The following is a 20,037-nucleotide window of genomic DNA, read 5'->3' on the forward strand; positions in this document are numbered from 1 at the left end:
CTGTGCTAGCAAGGAGGCCTACAAACCTGACTCAGTTACACCAGCTCTGTCAGGAGGAATGGGCCAAAATTCACCCAACTTCTTGTGGGAAGCTTGTGGAAGGCTACCCGAAACGTTTGACCCAAGTTAAACAATTTAAAGACAATGTTACCAAATACTAATTAAGTGTATGTAATCTTCTGACCCACTGGGAATGTGATGAAAGAAATAAAAGCTGAAATAAATCATTCTCTCTACTATTATTCTGACATTTCACATTCTTAACATAAAGTGGTTATCCTAACTGACTTAAGACAGGGAATTTTTACTAGGATTAAATGTCAGGAATTGTGAAATGAGTTTAAATGTATTTGGCTAAGGTGTATGTAAACTTCCGACTTCAACTGTATATACCAACCCGACCTTGTCACAACACAACTGATTGGATCAAATGCATTAAGAAGGAAAGAAATTCCACAAATTATCTTTTAACAAGGCACACCTGTTAATTGAAATGCATTCCATGTGACTACCTCATGAAGCTGGTTATGAGAGAATGCCAAGAGTGTACAAAGCTGTCATCAAGGCAAAGGGTGGCTACTTTGAAGAATCTAAAATATATTTTGATTAGTTTAAAACCTTTTGGGTTACTGCATGATTCCATATGTGTTATTGCATAGTTTTGATGTCTTCACTATTATTTAACAATGTTGAAAATAGTAAATATAAAGAAACTAAACTTGTGACTGGTACTGTAGATACGAGAAGGAATTATATATACAACAAGCTGTTTGTATGTGGTTGCTATGAAACTGAACTGTGTTTGCGTGTGATCAGGGGTGTATTCATTGCACCGATTCTGTTGAAAAACGTTTCTTAAACGAAGCTAACGGAACGAAACAGGGATAAACATACCTGAATTTCTGCAATAGAAACTCTTGTTTGCAACTGTTGGACTAATGATTACAACCTAGATCAACTAGATGCAGGCAAGAGTTTGCAATATTCTCTCAACCTGTGCACCTACGTTGTAAACTTTCATTCATAGGCTAGGTTGTAGCAACTTTATGATGGGTACAGGGAAAATCAGAGTATCATGTAGTAGCCTAAACCTATCGATGTTACATTGAGTTGGGTGAATTAAATATGAATGACTGTCATCCAATATGCTGTAACAGAAATATAAGGCCACGTTCATTTACAAAAATACGGCACCGACCGTCACTGTATCCGGGGTAATCTGGTTAATGGTTATATCATTGATTAGCTACACTCACTGACACAGGATAAACTTTACCCCTCATGCTGGCCCTGACCAAACCAGTAAATTGCCCCTCACTATAGCTGCACTACTCCACATGGCCAGACTTATAGTGGTCTTCTCCCGTTTTAATGCTCATGCTCATCCTTGAAGAATGCCATAAGCTCAGAAATAGACACCAAAGTCGACATACTGTACAAACTATTATCTAGGCTAAGTAAAACAAAATACTTTTTTATCTACTGCTCTGCTAACTAGCTAGCTAAAGTGTAATCAGTGGCTAGCTAAGACAGAGAAAGACGACGTATGAAGTTCATGGATTGGACACAGGTTTCTGATCGTGCTGGTGAACAGTAGCTGACAGTCGACTAGAGATGACGTGCAGGAGCTTCCTGCAGGAATTTGTAGTCTTGCTGAGGTCCTCAGTTGCTAATTAGCATTTCCATTTTTTTACATTAAATTGAGGTGAATATATTGATCAAACTCACCTTGTCCGAGAGAGAATGACACGGTTATCAAAACGTCACACCAGGGTAAGCCTAGACAAAACACAGACCTTATATGAAGTAGTTCTAAAATCCCAGATGCAAAATGAATGGTGAAAAAACTATTGGAACCATTACCGGGTTTTACCGCAAGGTTTTATGGGTATTATGACACGTCCACTGTGCTGGACTATTTGCGTTTTATAGTGAATTGCATTCTGGGATTAGGGAGTTTTCTCGTCACACATAAACAAAATAGCTGCCATCATAAAGAATTTAGCCGCTGTTAGCTTAGCTGACACTTATCTCTTTTCTAAACAATATTAAAAGTCTCCCTTGTGCTCACCAGAGATGTGGTACATTGTAAACAAGTCTAGATGTTAGGTTGCTAACTTATATTTTGTTTTTTTTGTCAGCGCAAGCTGTTATTTAGACTGGTTTATGGAATGAGTTTGGCTGTGGATGTGTTCCGTGTGTTGCTTGATCTGTTGTTTGAATACGGCGATACGAGCGCTTATTTCAAAGAGCGCTCCGTAAACCACGCCCCAGTAGGCAGAGCTTGGCATGTTGCACTGGGACACGTTTTAATACGAAGAAAAGCCTCTCAATTTATAATGGGTACACCGTGGTTCTTTGTAGCCTAGTTATGGTAATATATTTGAGACCAGTGTATTGCAGATAATTTTGTCTTTGACTTAATAAGTAAAATATCTTTGAGTAGTAAACAGGGAAACGAGTCCCAGACAGTTTGCAATAATAGGACATACCAGAGGGGGGCATCGTTTACTAGGCTACCTAAATTATTGGTGTAAAATGGTTTTAGCCATACTCTAGAGGAGGGCCACGTGGGATTGGGCCAGGCACGTCCAGGTGTCAGGCCAGGGTGTCCTCAGTCACAGTCCAAGAGCCTCAGGCCCTCGGGAAGGGGAGACAGAGAAAGATACAACATGAGGGTTAGTGAGCATGGCCAAGACCATAGAACACCACATGCACTGGGGGTAGAGAATAATCAATGTTGCTGTGGACACTCGATAACCTTGACCTCGATACTGTAGGAATACTTGTGTTACTTTTCTGAGTCAATTAGTGTTCAATGTCCTGCATTTGTGTTAACTACGGCAGTCAGCATTGTAAATAAATAGATGTGCAGAAAGATAGTCTGTGGATCCTTTTCCCTTAATGTATTTTCAGCCAGGCCCAACTTTTCAAAGAAACACCATTTATTTCAATCTCTAGTTGAGTAAAATAAGGAGTCTTGTTCTGGTCACACGACAAGCCATAAAATTGTGGTAAACAGTGCCACACTCAGGCAGAAAACGGAAAGTTCTATTCTCAGTCAGCCCCATCTTTTCAAAGAAAACAGATTTTATTTCAATCTCTAGTTTAGCAAAATAAGTAGTTTTGCTGTGATCACAAGAAAATCCTAACAATTCAGGTAAAGAGCACCACAGTCAGGCAGAAATATCTAAATGTTCTATCATAAAGTGAGAACAATTACTTTCCCTGGCAGATACGGCTGCTACATAGAAATACTATAACAGTCAATAATTAATAGGTGACATTCACTGCTATAAACCTGTCTCCAATATAATCGCATAGTTTACAAAGACCCACTGCGGACCTTTAACAAATACATCTCAGAGTGAAAAGGCATCCCATGATTTGCTATGTCAACGAACTCAATGTATTCCAAACACTGGTGGTAAGCAGATTATCCCAAATATTTAGGTAGCCTAGTAAACGATACCACCTTCTGGTATGTTCTATTATTGCAAACTGTCTGGGAGTCGTATCCCTGTTTACTACACAAATATATTTTACTTATTAAGTCAAAGACGAAATTAACTGCAATATACTGGTCTCAATATATATTAGCATAACTAGGCTACACAGAACCACGGTGGACTCATTGTAAATTGAGAGGCTTTTCTTCGTTTTCTTGTAAGGCATATTCCAACTCATGTAGTTATCCAACCATATCGGGCAATCAGACCACCGCAACTGAAATGTGTCAATTCTGCCAATGAGAGCCAGCATTGCTTGGGATTGGACAAAACAGGTGAAAATGAGCTTCATGTAAAATTAAACGTCCATTAAAATCACTGCATGGTCAAGTCTGACGTCTGCATTGGCCGTACAGCATTTACGGTGATACGGCCTCTGCAGAAGTCAAGGCATTTATACTTCTGGCGCTTTGCTGACCAGATGTGAAGGAAGTTGTCAAGGAAGTGAGTTTGTGTTTATACTGGACCTCCAGCCCCCACCTACCATCAACCAATCATGTCAATGCGGAGCTTAGGGCTGGGCAATATACCATATTTACGACATACCGGTATTGATGCATGGACCGGATTGGATTTTTACTTTACCTTCGATAACGGTATTTGAATGTTTGGTTTGTTAAATGTGGTACGCCGTGTGTAACGTTCATTTTTATAGTTTACTTTACTACTTGAGGCATCTCTCTCCACTCTCTCTCCCTCCATGCCACATTCCACATAGACCTAGCCCCGCCCCCTGTCACTCAAGGAGCACATTCGTTGTTCCTCGACCACGAGACACTTGTGTTCAGTCTCGGTATGGTCAATGCAGCACACGCAACAATGTTGATGACAACGATGCTGTTTTCACTTTGCATCTTAATATAAGTCCACTAGTGTTCTATAATTACACTATTAGTTTGTGTTTCTTACGTCTGCAAACAGCTAGTTTGCCTTTTCTTCGCAAGTTGGGCCTAAATCTTGTTAGCCGCTAATGCTAATTGCTAATGAATGTACTGAGTCAGAGCAAACGTTTGTGCAACAGTATCTTCTCAATCAAAGAGGAATACGCAAAGCAAGAATATGTTGGCTACATGAAGTAGCTAAGAGAAAACATTCAATGTAGCCACAGATTATAGGGTCCCCTAAGAAACACTTATCAATACTTTGGTTTCTACCCTGTCACTCCCTGGCATTTTCATTCGTTGTCATGTCAAACACTTTATTCATAGTGCCCATATAATTAGAATAATCATTCTATTTCCATGACTCCCAACTGTTCACCCAAATGTTTTGCTCTAAATCGCAAGTCAAATCGCAATTGCAACATTTGTTTATACATATGGCCTAGACCTAGATTGTTTTCCCATATCGTGCAACCCTACGTGGCAGTGTGGAAATGATCTCAAATTAGTGCAGGAAATGCAGAAATTGCTGAAAATAATTTTGGGTTGAAGTTGAATTGAACAGTTTAAAACAATCAGAATGGAGAAAGAACTATTGAAATCACTTAGAATGTATGTGTTGCCACCCTACAGTGAGGGAAAAAAGTATTTGATCCCCTGCTGATTTTGTGCGTTTGCCCACTGACAAAGACATGATCAGTCTATAATTTTAATAGTAGGTTTATTTGAACAGTGAGAGACAGAATAACAACAAAAAAATCCAGAAAAACGCATGTCAAAAATGTTATAAATTGATTTGCATTTTAATGAGGGAAATAAGTCTTTGACCCACTCTCAATCAGAAAGATTTCTGGCTCCCAGGTGTCTTTTATACAGGTAACGAGCTGAGATTAGGAGCACACTCTTAAAGGGAGTGCTCCTAATCTCAGCTTGTTACCTGTATAAAAGACACCTGTCCACAGAAGCAATCAATCAGATTCCAAACTCTCCACCATGGCCAAGACCAAAGAGCTCTCCAAGGATGTCAGGGACAAGATTGTAGACCTACACAAGGCTGGAATGGGCTACAAGACCATCGCCAAGCAGCTTGGTGAGAAGGTGACAACAGTTGGTGTGATTATTCGCAAATGGAAGAAACACAAAAGAACTGTCAATCTCCCTCGGCCTGGGGCTCCATGCAAGATCTCACCTCGTGGAGTTGCAATGATCATGAGAACGGTGAGGAATCAGCCCAGAACTACACGGGAGGATCTTGTCAATGATCTCAAGGCAGCTGGGACCATAGTCACCAAGAAAACAATTGGTAACACACTACGCCGTGAAGGACTGAAATCCTGCAGCGCCCGCAAGGTCCCCCTGCTCAATAAAGCACATATACATGCCCGTCTGAAGTTTACCAATGAACATCTGAATGATTCAGAGGCGAACTGGGTGAAAGTGTTGTGGTCAGATGAGACCAAAAGGGAGCTCTTAGACATCAACTCAACTTGCCATGTTTGGAGGAGGAGGAATGCTGCCTATGACCCCAAGAACACCATCCCCACCGTCAAACATGGAGGTGGAAACATTATGCTTTGGGGGTGTTTTTCTGCTAAGGGGACAGGACAACTTCACCGCATCAAAGGGACGATGGACAGGGCCATGTACCGTCAAATCTTGGGTGAGAACCTCCTTCCCTCAGCCAGGGCATTGAAAATGGGTCGTGGATGGGTATTCCAGCATGACAATGACCCAAAACACACGGCCAAGGCAACAACGGAGTGGCTCAAGAGAAGCACATTAAGGTCCTGGAGTGGCCTAGCCAGTCTCCAGACCTTAATCCCATAGAAAATCTGTGGAGGGAGCTGAAGGTTCGAGTTGCCAAACGTCAGCCTCGAAACCTTAATGACTTGTAGAGAAATCTGCAAAGAGGAGTAGAACAAAATTCCTCCTGAGATGTGTGCAAACCTGGTGGCCAACTACAAGAAACGTCTGGCCTCTGTGATTGCCAACAAGGGTTTTGCCACCAAGTACTAAGTCAAGTTTTGCAGAGGGGTCAAATACATATTTCCCTCATTGAAATGCAAATCAATTTATAACATTTTTGACATGCATTTTTCTGGATTTTTTTGTTGTTATTCTGTCTCTCACTGTTCAAATAAACCTACCATTAAAATTATAGACTGATCACGTCTTTGTCAGTGGGCAAACGTACAAAATCAGCAGGGGATCAAATACTTTTTTCCCTCACTGTATGGTCATGCACTACTCATAAAGCAAATTTTGAACTTGTATTATTCGAAAACATAAAATACTGTCATACCGTCCAATCTTAAAAAATACTGTGACATTATATTTCGGCCATATTGCCCAGCCCTAGCGGAGCTATATAGAGCCCTCTCCATTGATACAGCATTTGGGCGGCGCATGGTGATGCGGTACGGAGCTCAATTTGGCCTATGCATGCCTGCGGAGGCTCCGCAATTGCGTCAGACCATCAAATCAAATCCAATTTTATTGGTCTGATACACATATTTAGCAGATGTTATTGCGAGTGTAGCGAAATGCTTGTGTTCCTAGCTCCAACAGTGCAGTAACATCTAACAATACACAACAATACACACAAGTCTCCAAGTAAAATAATGGAAATATATAAATAAATAAATATTAGGACGAGAAATGTCAGAGTGGCATTGACTAGAATATAGTACAGTATATACATATAATGTATAATGAGTAAAACAGTATGTAAACATTATTAAAGTGACCAGTGTTCCATTGTTAAAGTAACCAGTGATTCCATGTCTATGTACCTAGGGCAGCAGCCTCTAAGGTGCAGGGTTGAGTAACCGGGTGGTAGCCGTCCAGTGACAGTGACTAAGTTCAGGGCTGGGTGGAGGCCGGCTAGTGATGGCTATTTAACAGTCTGATGACCTTGAGATAGAAGCTGTTTTTCAGTCTCTCGGTCCCAGCTTTGATGCACCTGTACTGACCTCGCCTTCTGGATGATAGCGGAGTGAACAGGCCGTAGCTCGGGTGGTTGATGTCCTTGATGCTCTTTTTGGCCTTCCTGTGACAGCAGGTGCTGTAGATGTCCTGGAGGGTAGGCAGTGTGCCCCCGGTGATGCATTGGGCAGACCGCACCACCCTCTAGAGAGCCCTGTATTTCTGTCTGTAAGGAGTATTTCTGTCTGTAATAAAGCCCTTTTGTGGGGAAAGTCCCTCCTGCCCTTCCCTAATACTTTTTGAAGTCTTTCGAATACTTTCAGTATTTGATAAATTGGGATTGCAGTTTGCAACTGTTCTATTGGTTCCATTTTACCAGAACCTCACTCAAGCCTAGATAAAGTATTTTAAATGATTACAAATAAATTAGTAGTTGAACTCAGGTCTAGTTTGCAAGTGACAGGAAAGATGGTGGATAAATGAAGATAGTCGACTCAGGCCGTTTACCATTGTCTACTTAAGGGGGTGGCTCTCCCATAGACGCCAATGCGATAGCAGCTGGGTCTGGTCTACTTATTCAATTGACTTCCATTGAAAAAAAAAAACATTAGGGAGTGGGATGTCTCGATTCTTCTTCTGTCTCTGCATAGAGGATGAAAAGTGTCTTTGTGTTTTTGCTCTCATTCCCCCCTCCAGAGTTCTCCTTCTTTGACCCAGAGGAGCCTCAGTGTAGGGAGGTGCTGGTGGACCCCAGCACCACAGTACCGGAGCTGTTCGCCGTGCTCAGGCAGTGGGTGCCCCAGGTCCAGAAGAATATCAGCCTGATCGGCAACGAGGTGACCCTTCTTCCTCCATTACACCTAGGCTGCGTCCCAAATGTCACCATATTCCCCATTTAGTGGCTTTGGTCAAAAGTAGTGCACTATACAGTATAAAGGGAATAGGGTGCTATTTGGGATGCAACCTAATCTCTCTCTAGGTTAGTTCATTAAGATAACCCATTAGTCTAAGTCAAAGCTAATCTTCCTGCGGTTGTACACAAACAGACAACACGCAACACAAAGGACAATGTCAAAGATCACACTCATGCCTGATTCACACTTTGAGGCTGACCCGAACCGTACTGTGCTGGCTCAGATTTTTTCATTTTCACATTGTCCTTCCCAGCATTGTTTCTGCAACTATGGTTGATGCGTCAACAGGCCAGCTCAGTACATCTCATTTTGTCTTGGCTCAGTTTGGGCCTATAATGTGAATCCGGTGTCAGTCACTCACTCACTCACTCATTCACTCACTCACACGCAAACATATTTTGTATTTAATACAAAAACATGCATTTGTATGATAATATAAATATTCTATGTAGCTATGTCACCTGTATGTAGCTATATATAAATATATATATATATAATACTAACAAAATGTCACATGCTTCGTACACAACAGGTGTAGACTAACAGTAAAATGCTTCCCAACAATGCAGATTGAAAAATAATAGAACAATAATAACATAAGGAATAAATACACAATGAGATACGATAACTTGGTTATATACACGGGGTACCAGTACCGAGTCGATGTGCAGGGGTACGAGGTACACTATATGGCCAAAATTATTCAAATTAGTGGATTTGTCTATTTCAGCCACATCCATTGCTGACAGGTGTATAAAATCAAGCACACAGCCATGCAATCTCCATAGACAAACATTGGCAATAGAATGCCCTGTACTTAAGAGCTCAGTGACTTTCAACGTGGCACCGTCATAGGATGCTACCTTTCCAACAAGTCAGTTCATCAAATTTCTGCCCTGCTAGAGCTGCCCCGGTCAACTGTAAGTGCTGTTATTGCGAAGTGGAAATGCCTAGGAGCAACACAAGCTCACAGAATGGGACCACCGAGTGCTGAAGCGAGTAGTGCATAAAAATCGTCTGTCCTCGGTTGCAACACTCACTACTGAGTTCCAAACTGCCTCTGGAAGCAACGTCAGCACAATAACTGTTAGTTGGGAAATGGGTTTCCATGGCCAAGCAGCCACACACAAGCCTAAGATCAGCATGCGCAATGCCAAGCGTCGGATGGAGTGGTGTTAAGCTCGCCACCATTGGTCTCTGGAGCAGTGGAAACGCGTTCTCTGGAGTGATGAATCACGCTTCATGAATCTGGGTTTGGCAGATGCCAGGAGAACGCTACCTGCCCCAGTGCCAACTATGAAGTTTGGTGGTGGAGGAATAATGGTCTGGGGCTGATTTTCACGTTTCGGGCTAGGCCCCTTAGTTCCAGTGAAGGGAAATCTTAATGCTACAGCATACATTGACATTCTAGACGATTCTGTGCTTCCAACTTTGTGACAACAGTTTGGGTAAGGCCCTTTCCTGTTTCAGCATGACAATGCCCCCGTGCACAAAGCAAGGTCCATATAGAAATGGTTTGTCGAGTTCGTTGTGGAAGAACTTGACTGGCCTGCACAGAGCCCTGACCTCAACCCCATCGAACTCCTTTTGGATTAATTGGAATGCCGACTGCGAGCCAGACCTAATTGCCCAACATCAGTGCCCGACCTCACTAATGCTCGTGGCTGAATGGAAGCAAGTCCCTACAGCAATGTTCCAACATCTAGTGGAAAGCCTTGCCAGAAGAGTGGAGGCTGTTATAGCAGCAAATAGGTAGATATGAACATATAAGTAATGATAAAGTGAATAGGCAACAGGATAGATAATAAACAGTAGCAGCAGCGTATGTGATGAGTCAAAAAGTTCAATGCAGATAGTCCGGGTAGCTATTGGTTAACTGTTTAACTAACTATTTAGGAGTCTTATAGCTTGGGGGTAGAAGCTGTTCAGGGTCTCTGCCTCTGTCCTTAAGGAAATTTAACAGTCAGACAGGTGGACATTTCTCTTTGAATACCAAAGCTTACAACTTGTTTCAGTGACAACAGAGCAGTGCAAAAAAAACAAGACCTCCTCACTGCATGACATCTTGGTTTGGGTTTTCAATCTCTCAAGTGAGCACCGGTTCAGTGCTGTAAAATCGCTTGGTCTCAGACATTCCTAGGTTATCATGGCTATTTTTTTGTTCTGTGTTCCACATAGCTATCTAACTATGTGAGGTTGCTAACTAGTAGTTAGACATAGCAGTGATGCTTATCGTTGCTCCACTGTTAGATCCTAAAGAGAGGCTGTGGTGTGAACAACCGAGATGGCTTGACTGACATGAGCCTCCTGCACTACTGCTGCAAGGCGGGGTCACCCGGCATTGGTGGGTAAAGGGAAGGGTGTGTTTGTGGGGTGCAAGTGTGTGTGTGTAAGCACAGTTCCACACACACGTGCATATGATTGAAAGAGTGTCTGTCTGTCTGTGAGAAAGATTGTATGAGTGGCTTAAAGTCTGCATTGACATCGTGTACTGTAGTGTTCTGGCGGCCATTGACCGTCTGTACGTCTGCCTGTCCCCTAAGGTGACGCCGACACGGCGGCCAGCTTCGCCCGGCAGCTCCTGTCCCTGGGGGCGGAGCCGGGCCTGAGGTCGCGCTGGACCAACATGAGTGCCCTGCACTACGCTGCCCACTTCGACGTGCCCCAGCTCATCCGGGTGGTGCTGCACGCCTCCCAGCCCGGGGGTGAGGAGATGGGGGAAAGAGAGAGGGGGGTGGGAGACTAAGTAGAGTTTGGGGAAAGGAGGAGTAAGGAGAGTTTGGGGAGGGGGGAGTAAGGAGAGGGGAGAGAGGGGGAAGACAATAAGAGAGACTGTGGTCAGAAGAGAGAAACTGATGAGTGGAGAGAAACACAACACTTGCCTTGATACTGATATTCCACAACCACACGTTTATGAGCTCAAAGAAAAACAACTCAAGCGTTCAGCGTTCAGAATAGACCACTCGCGTGCGCAGGCGTCAGGCGGTACTTGTGTAAGCAAAGATACGGAGTAAACATTGCTACAGGCAGACACAAACGATAAAAAGGCAACAATTACTGTTGCCTTTTCAAATAAAGAATAAGTAAATAAACTTCATGTAGCACACAAATTGCTGACTTTCCTTTTTGTATTCTTGTGATTATGAAGCATTGAGATGCACATTTCAGCAAAAGCAGACAATGAAGTGTAATCTAATCTTATTTGATCTTTTAACCTGTTTCAGAGGTAGACGCCACCTGCAGTGACTTTGACTTTGGCACCGCGCTGCACGTCGCCGCCTCCAACCTGTGCTCCTCTGCCGTCAAGTGTCTGCTAGAGCTGGGAGCAAATCCCACCTTCAGGGTATGTTCCCCCAAATTGCCCTTCCCCTCGGATATCACATTACGGATAAACACTTTGGGCTGATTTCCCAGAGAATGTCCATTGAACATGTTTTTTAGTCTAGGACTAGCCTGAATCTGTGTCCAGGAAACCAGCCCTAAATCTATCTGTACTGTTTATGTACCTGCTGTTTACTGGATTTTTTTTTGTCAATGGGTACCTTTTACTTCCTGTAACATAGTTGAACACAATTGGTAGCTACCTGCTACCGCCTACCTGACCAGCTTAGAAGCTGTTCAGATGTCTCTCCTCACTTCACATTTGACCAATGTAAAACACAACTCAAAACCACTTTATTAGGCTTGGTTTCTGTATAAGCACTTTGTGACAACTTCTGATGTAAAAATGGCTTTCTGAATAAAATTTACTGATTGATTTACTACCATTTTACCATAACCCCATACCCTTTTAACATGTTGAACTTTGTGCCTTCAGAAAGTATTCACACCCCTTGACTTTTTCTACATTTTGTTGTGTTACAGCCTGAATTGAAATGGATGAAATTGAAATGTTGTGTCACTGGCCTACACACAATACCCCATAATGTCAGAGTGGAGATATATATATAGTATATTTTTACAAATTAATACAAAATGAAAAGCTGAAATGTCTTGAGTCAATAAGTGTTCAACCCCTTTGTTATGGCAAGCCTAAATAAGTTCAGGAGTAAATAACATAATAAGTTGCATGGAATCACTCTGTGTGGAATAATAGTGCTTAGCATGATTTTTTTATGACTACCTCATCTCCCACACATTACAATTATCTGTAATGTCCTTCAGTCGAGCAGTGAATTTCAAACACAGATTCAACCACAAAGACCAGGGAGGTTTTCCAATGCCTCGCAAAGAAGGGCACCTAAAAAGCAAACATATCCCTTTGAGCATGGTGAAGTCATTAATTAGACTTTGGATGGTGTATCAATAAACCCAGTCACTACAAAGATACAGGTGTCCTTCCTAACTAAGTTGCCGGAGAGGAAGGAAACCGCTCATGGATTTCACCATGAGGCCAATGGTGACTTTAAAACAGTTACAGTTTAATGACTGTGATAGGAGAAAACTGAGAATGGATCAACAACATTGTGGATACTAACCTAAATGTTACTTGTTTCAGGAAACTAGGCGTATGTCGCACGTCACTACTTCACAGGAGCACCATTTTAACGTAAACTTATTTGGCAGAAATGCCTTCTGGAACGTGAACTTTCATGTGCCTTAATAACAAACGTGTATGCCATCTGTAAATATGAATAAAATTGTTAAATTACTAGCGTAGTTGGATTAGCCACGGAAAAAGACAGTAACCTTCCCGCTAGCCATAATTGGCTGAGATAATGAGTGGGCTGGACATGCCGAGAGATGAGTTCGGATTGGTCTGCCATGTAGCACGCTTCTGTCTATAACATGAGCTGGTAAGTATGTGTAGGTAATCCTTTCTAACGCAGTTTAAAAAAAAAGATATCACGTAGTAGAACTGCATAAGTGTTGATCTCCACTTTCTGGAGGATCGAGTTTTGAAATCAGTGGAATTAGTGTATGATAGCTAAGGAGATGGAGAACATTATTGCGTTTGATTGCAAATATGCAGACGGAGTCGAAAAGAGAACACATAAAAGGCTGTTGTATAAAACACCTGACTCCAGATTACATCTTCAAACCAAGGGCAACCATGGCATCCGTAACAGAGAGGGAGAAGCGTCCATCCATGTATACGGGTAAGCTAGTTTAGCTAGATACATTTTCAGATATTACACTTTTCTAATTTTGTCAGAAAGTCGTTTTCATTTCAAGTTGAAGTGTACTGTTAGCTAGCTAGATAACGTTAGCTGTCTGGCTGGCTAGCTAGCTAACGTTAAGTGTATGATCTGTGTAGTAATATTATTCGTATCTCAGAGCCATTTACATCGCTAGTTATAAGCTAATGTTAGCTAGCTAACATTGAACCTGGTTGGTTAGCTACCTGCAGAATCATGCAGTGTAGTAACGTTATGAGTTGGGATTATGGTTCATTGTTTAGCTAGCTAGCTACATGTCTAAACAAAAGACTCCACTATGCAAGTAACTATTTCAATAGAATGTTTATGATGTCACTGCGACAACTGTCGATAGACGTAGCTGGTAAATTTGCTCTGGCTATCTACTCCGATTTCAGTGCACTCTCGTCTGAGTGTGCCAGAGCGCAGAATAACTGACAAATTTACAGCCTAACCAGCTCTGCTAGGGCGAGTAAAATGGTCAGAGTGTGCTGTTCTCTCATTTGTGTCTGGAAGTAGCTAGCCAACGTTAGCCAGTTTGGATGCTTGACTGCTGTTGTTAGGGCAGAACACCCTACTCCTCGCCAGAGTGTCCAGTATGCGCTCTGAATGCTCCGAGAGTGAAACGCTCTGAATTTACGTACGTCAATCTGACAACGCTCTGAGTTTTCGAACACTCAGAGCACACTCTGGCACTCCAGATTAAATTCATGAACACACCCGTAGTATAAGCCAGCCTTTAGTCTTGAATTCTTTGGTTGTTTAATACATAGCCTCACATGTGAATCCTTAAAGAGATGGGTGGGGCTACATTTTAAGAGGGTGTGAACGATGCTGAATGGGTGTAGCCAAAGAAGAGGTCTCCAGTAGGTACCAAAACATTCAAGGGCCATTTTCTCAAAAGTGAGGTTACAAGTTTATCAACTTTCAAAGCAGAATTACTTTCCCATTGTTCCTCAACTGTAGTGTATGATATACCATTTTCTAGCTCTGAGTCTCTACTTTTATCCAGTGTAAAAAACACATTTTCAAATGTTGCTACATAAGACCGAATCGAGCCGGTCGGTCACAAATGACAAGAGTGAAAAGAAGGAAGCCTGTACATAATACAAATATTCCATCCTGTTTGCAACAAGGCACTAAAGTAATACTGCAAATAACCTGGTTCAGCCTGCTTTCCACCAGACACTGGGAGATTAATTCACCTTTCAGCAGGAGAATAACCTAAAACACAAGGCCAGATCTACACAGGAGTTGCTTACCAAGAAGACTGAATGTTCCTGAGTGGCCAAGTTGCAGGTTTTACTTAAATCTACTTGAAAATCGATGGCAAGACCTGAAAATGGTTGTCTAGCAAGGATCAATAACCCATTTTACAGAGCTTGAATAATTTTGAAAATAATAATTGGAAAATGTTGCACAATCCAGGTGTGGAAAGCTCTTAGACACTTACCCAGAAAGACTCACAGCTGTAATCACTGCCAAATGTGCTTCTACCAAGTATTGACTCAGGGATGTGAATGCTTATGTAAATTTGATCTTTCTGTATTTCATTTTTAATACATTTGTAAAATTTAAAAAACATGTTTTCACTTTGTCATTATGGGGTAGATGGGTGAGAGAAAAAATATATTTCATCAATTTTCTTTTCAGGCTGTAACACAACACAATGTAGAATAAGTCAAGGGGTATGAATACTTTCTGAAGGCACTGTATTTTTACATTGTTCTTCGGAAATGGAGACCCTAGAACCTTTTCTTTTTTATGACCAACGTGCCCGTTGAAAAGAGCAGTCACTGTGTTGAGAAGGGTATATGCATCCTGTTGGTGGGCAATTCCACAGTAATGGTAATACTGTGAGATTCCGATCTTTCACTTTAAAATGTATGCCAAACAAGAAACATGGATTTCAAAGTTTAACAAACCATACAACTCTATGCTCAATGACTACTTTAAACAATATACGCTCTCCGTAGCCAATGTGAGTAAGACTTTTAAGCAGGTCAACATTCACAAGGCCGCAGGGCCAGACGAGCCAACATTTTCAACATGTTCCTGACTGAGTCTGTAGTACCAACATGTTTCAAGCAGACCACCATACTCCCCATGCCAAAGGACACTAAGATAACATGCCTAAATGACTACTGACCTGTAGCACTGACGTCTGTAGCCATGAAGTGCTTTGAAAGGCTGGTCAAGGCTCACATCAACACCATTATCCCATAAACCCTAGACCCACTCCAATTTGCATACTGCCCCAACAGATCCACAGATGATGCAATCTCTATTGCACTCCACATTGCCCTTTCCCACCTGGACAAGAGGAACACCTACGTGAGAATGCTATTCATTGACTACAGCTCAGCATTCAACACCATAGTGCCCTCAAAGCTCATCACTAAGCTAAGGATCCTGGGACTAAACACCTCCCTCTGCAACTGGATCCTGGACTTCCTGACGGGCCGCCCCCAGGTGGTAAGGGTAGGTAACAACACATCTGCCACACGGGGGCCCCTCAGGGGTGCGTGCTCATTCCCCTCCTGTTCTCCCTGTTCACCCATGACTGCAAGGCCAGGCACGACTCCAACACCATCATTAAGTTTGCAGACGACAACAGTGGTAGGCCTGATCACCGACAACGATGAGACAGCCTATAGGGAGGAGGTCAGAGACCTGGCCGTGTGGTGCCAGAATAACAAACTCTCCCTCAACGTGACCAAGACAAAGGAGATGATTGTGGAATACAGGGGAAAAAAGAGGACTGAGCACGCCCCCATTCTCATCGACAGGGCTGTAGTGGAACAGGTTGAGAGCTTCAAGTTCCTTGGTGTCCACATCACCAACGAACTATCATGGTCCAAACACACCAAGACAGTCGTGAAGAGGGCACGACAAAGCCTATTCCCCCTCAGGAGACTGAAAAGATTTGGCATGGGTCCTCAGATCCTCAAAAGATTCTACAGCTGCACCATCGAGAGCATCCTGACTGGTTGCATCACTGCCTGGTATGGCAACTGCTCGGCCTCTGACCGCAAGGCACTACAGAGGGTAGTGCGTACGGCCCAGTACATCACTGAGGCCAAGCTTCCTGCCATCCAGGACCTCTATACCAGGCGGTGTCAGAGGAAGGCCCTCAAAATTGTCAAAGACTCCAGCCACCCTAGTCATAGACTGTTCTCTCTGCTACCGCACGGCAAGCGGTACCGGAGTGCCAAGTCTAGGACCAAAAGACTTCTTAACAGCTTCTACCCCCAAGCCATAAGACTCCTGAATAGCTAATCATGGCTACCCGGACTATTTGCACTTTTTACGCTGCTGCTACTCTGTTAATTATTTATGCATAGTCACTTTAACTCTACCCACATGTACGTATTACCTCAACTACCTCAACTAGCCGGTGCCCCCGCACATTGACTCTGCACCGGTGTCACGATCGTCACAACCGGTACCCCCCTGTATATATAGCCTCCCTACTGTTATTCTATTTTACTTCTGCTCTTTTTTTCTCAACACTTTTTTGTTGTTGTTTTATTTTACTTTTTTTATTTAAAAATAAATGCATTGTTGGTTAAGGGCTGTAAGTAAGCATTTCACTGTAATGTCTACACCTGTTGTACTCGGCGCATGTGGCCAATACAATTTTATTTTATTTTATTTGAGTAAATATTGGAAAAACTCTGCTGATGCGAAGTTTGGTGTCAGAATTACGGTAAAATCTCCCTCAGTTTTATTCTGTTACCAAACTTTGTATCTGCACAGTTCTTCCTGTAAATGTGTTTTCGTAAAAATTGTTAAATGTAGTCCTTGTGCATAGTTATAGGGTTTGTTCAACTTTTAAATCAATCATTTTTGTTTGGTGAGCATTTTAAAGTGAAAAATCTGATTCAGCATAATTCCGTTACCATGGACTTGCCAGAGTCTTGATTGACATGAAAAAGCATTTTGAGAGTCCCACGTCTCTACAGTATGTACTGTATATTTAGATCTGTCAACACTCCCTGTGCTGAGATGAACACCATAGAGAAGACTAGGAAGTGGGACAGTGACAAAGTAGGGTGCCAACCCAGTGTCAGCTTGATTTATAGTAGTGGGTTCGGTTTTACACAAACACACACACACACTCAAACAAATATACACATGCTCGCCACACACAGTATTTGTTTGTAAATGCACATACACACTCACACAAACAAATGCATGCGAAGCACACACACACACACACATGCGCGCAAACACACGTACAGAAGTACACATGTACACATACAGTGCATTCGGAAAGTATTCAGACCCCTTGACTTTTCCCCAAAAATGTTACGTTACAGCCTTATTCCAAAATGTGTTAAATCGTTTTTTCCCCTCATCAATCTACACACAATACCGCATATAGACAAAGCAAAAACAGGTTTTTAGACATTTTTGCAAATGTATTAAGAGTAAAAGGTATTCAGACCCTTTAAGCACCTTTGGCAGTGATTACAGCCTCAAGTATTTTGGGGTATGACGCTACAAGCTTGGCACACCTGTATTTGGGGAGTTTCTCCCATTCTTCTCTGCAGATCCTCTGAAGCTCTGTCAGGTTGGATGGGGAGCGTCACTGCACAGCTATTTTCAGGTATCTCCAGAGATGTTCGATCGGTTTCAAGTCCGGGCTCTGGCTGGGCACCTCAAGGGCATTCAGAGACTTGTACTGAAGTCACTCCTGCGTTGTCTTGGCTGTGTGCTTAGGGTCGTTGTCCTGTTTGAAGGTGAACCTTCTCCCCGGTCTGAGGTCCTGAGCGCTTTGGAGCAGGTTTTCATCAAGGATCTCTCTGAACTTTGCTCCGTTCATCTTTCCCTCGATTCTGACTAGTCTCCCAGTCCCTGGCGCTGAAAAACATCCCCACAGCATGATGCTGCCACCACCATGCTTCACCGTAGGGATAGTGCCAGGTTTCCTCCAGACATGACGCTTGGCATTCAGGCCAAAGAGTTCAATCTTGGTTTCATCAGACCAGAGAATCTTGTTTCTCATGGTCTGAGAGTCCTTTAGGTGCCTTTTGGCAAACTCTAAGCCGGCTGTCATGTACCTTTTACTGAGGAGTGGCTTCTGTCTGGCCACTCTACCATAAAGGCCTGATTGATGGAGTACATTTACATTTACATCATTTAGCAGACGCTCTTATCCAGAGCGACTTACAAATTGGTGCATTCAACTTATGATAGCCAGTGGGACAACCACTTTTCTTCTTTGTTTTTTTATGGGGGGGGGGTAGAAAGATTACTTTATACTATTCCAGGTATTCCTTAAAGAGGTACTGCGGAGATGGTTGTCCTTTAATTTAATTTACTACAGGTGGACTCCAATCAAGTTGTAGAAACATATCAACGATGATCATTGGAAACAGGATGCACCTGAGCTCAATTTCAAGTCTCATAAGAAAGGGTCTGAATACTTATGTAAATAAGGTATTTCAGTGTTGTTGTTTTTTTACATTTTCAAAAATGTCTAAAAACCTGTTTTCGCTTTGTCATTATGGTGTATTGTGTGTAGATTGATGAGGAAAAAAATGTATTTAATCAATTTTAGAATAAGGCTGTAAATAAACAAAATGTGGAAAAAGTCAAGGGGTCTGAATAATTTCCGAATGCACTGTACATTCTCATTCATATTAATAGTCTACATATGGATGTTCTCCATTTCACTCATGCATGTGATCATAGAAAATGTATATACAGTGAGGGAAAAAAGTTTTTGATCCCCTGCTGATTTTGTACGTTTGCCCACTGACAGAGAAATGATCAGTCTATAATTTTAATGGTAGGTTTATTTGAACAGTGAGAGACAGAATAACAACAAAAAAATCCAGAAAAACGCATGTCAAAAATGTTATAAATTGATTTGCATTTTAATGAGGGAAATAAGTATTTGACCCCCTCTCAATCAGAAAGATTTCTGGCTCCCAGGTGTCTTTTATACAGGTAACGAGCTGAGAATAGGAGCACACTCTTAAAGGGAGTGCTCCTAATCTCAGCTTGTTACCTGTATAAAAGACACCTGTCCACAGAAGCAATCAATCATCAGATTCCAAACTCTCCACCATGGCCAAGACCAAAGAGCTCTCCAAGGATGTCAGGGACAATATTGTAGACCTGCACAAGGCTGGAATGGGCTACAAGACCATCGCCAAGCAGCTTGGTGAGAAGGTGACAACAGTTGGTACGATTATTCGCAAATGGAAGAAACACAAAATAACTGTCAATCTCCCTCGGCCTGGGGCTCCATGCAAGATCTCACCTTGTGTAGTTGCAATGATCATGAGAACGGTGAGGAATCAGCCCAGAACTACACGGGAGGATCTTGTCAATGATCTCAAGGTAGCTGGGACCATAGTCACCAAGAAAACAATTGGTAACACACTACGCCGTGAAGGACTGAAATCCGGCAGCGCCCACAAGGTCCCCCTGCTCAAGAAAGCACATATACAGGCCCGTCTGAAGTTTGCCAATGAACATCTGAATGATTCAGAGGAGAACTGGGTGAAAGAGTTGTGGTCAGATGAGACCAAAATCGAGCTCTATGGCATCAACTCAACTCGCCATGTTTGGAGGAGGAGGAATGCTGCCTATGACCCCAAGAACACCATCCCCACCATCAAACATGGAGGTGGAAACATTATGCTTTGGGGGTGTT

The 20,037-nt window shown here is 42.5% G+C and overlaps 1 protein-coding gene across 1 annotated transcript in view; it reads left to right on the forward strand.

Moving 5' to 3' along the window:
* Window positions 1-20,037, forward strand: part of LOC311145269 (CAP-Gly domain-containing linker protein 4-like) — a gene marked incomplete at both ends in the record, with an annotated part of 95,631 nt that overhangs the window by 11,958 nt on the left and 63,636 nt on the right. The window contains 4 exons of the mRNA XM_084181505.1: window positions 8,012-8,151; window positions 10,480-10,573; window positions 10,773-10,934; window positions 11,454-11,572. Of these exons, the coding sequence (XP_084037631.1) occupies window positions 8,012-8,151; window positions 10,480-10,573; window positions 10,773-10,934; window positions 11,454-11,572 (515 nt within the window). The remainder of the gene's footprint in view (window positions 1-8,011; window positions 8,152-10,479; window positions 10,574-10,772; window positions 10,935-11,453; window positions 11,573-20,037) is intronic.

The sequence above is a fragment of the Coregonus lavaretus genome (genome assembly GCF_964263955.1).
Source record: "Coregonus lavaretus genome assembly, chromosome: 18".
In the NCBI taxonomy this organism is placed as follows: domain Eukaryota; kingdom Metazoa; phylum Chordata; class Actinopteri; order Salmoniformes; family Salmonidae; genus Coregonus; species Coregonus lavaretus.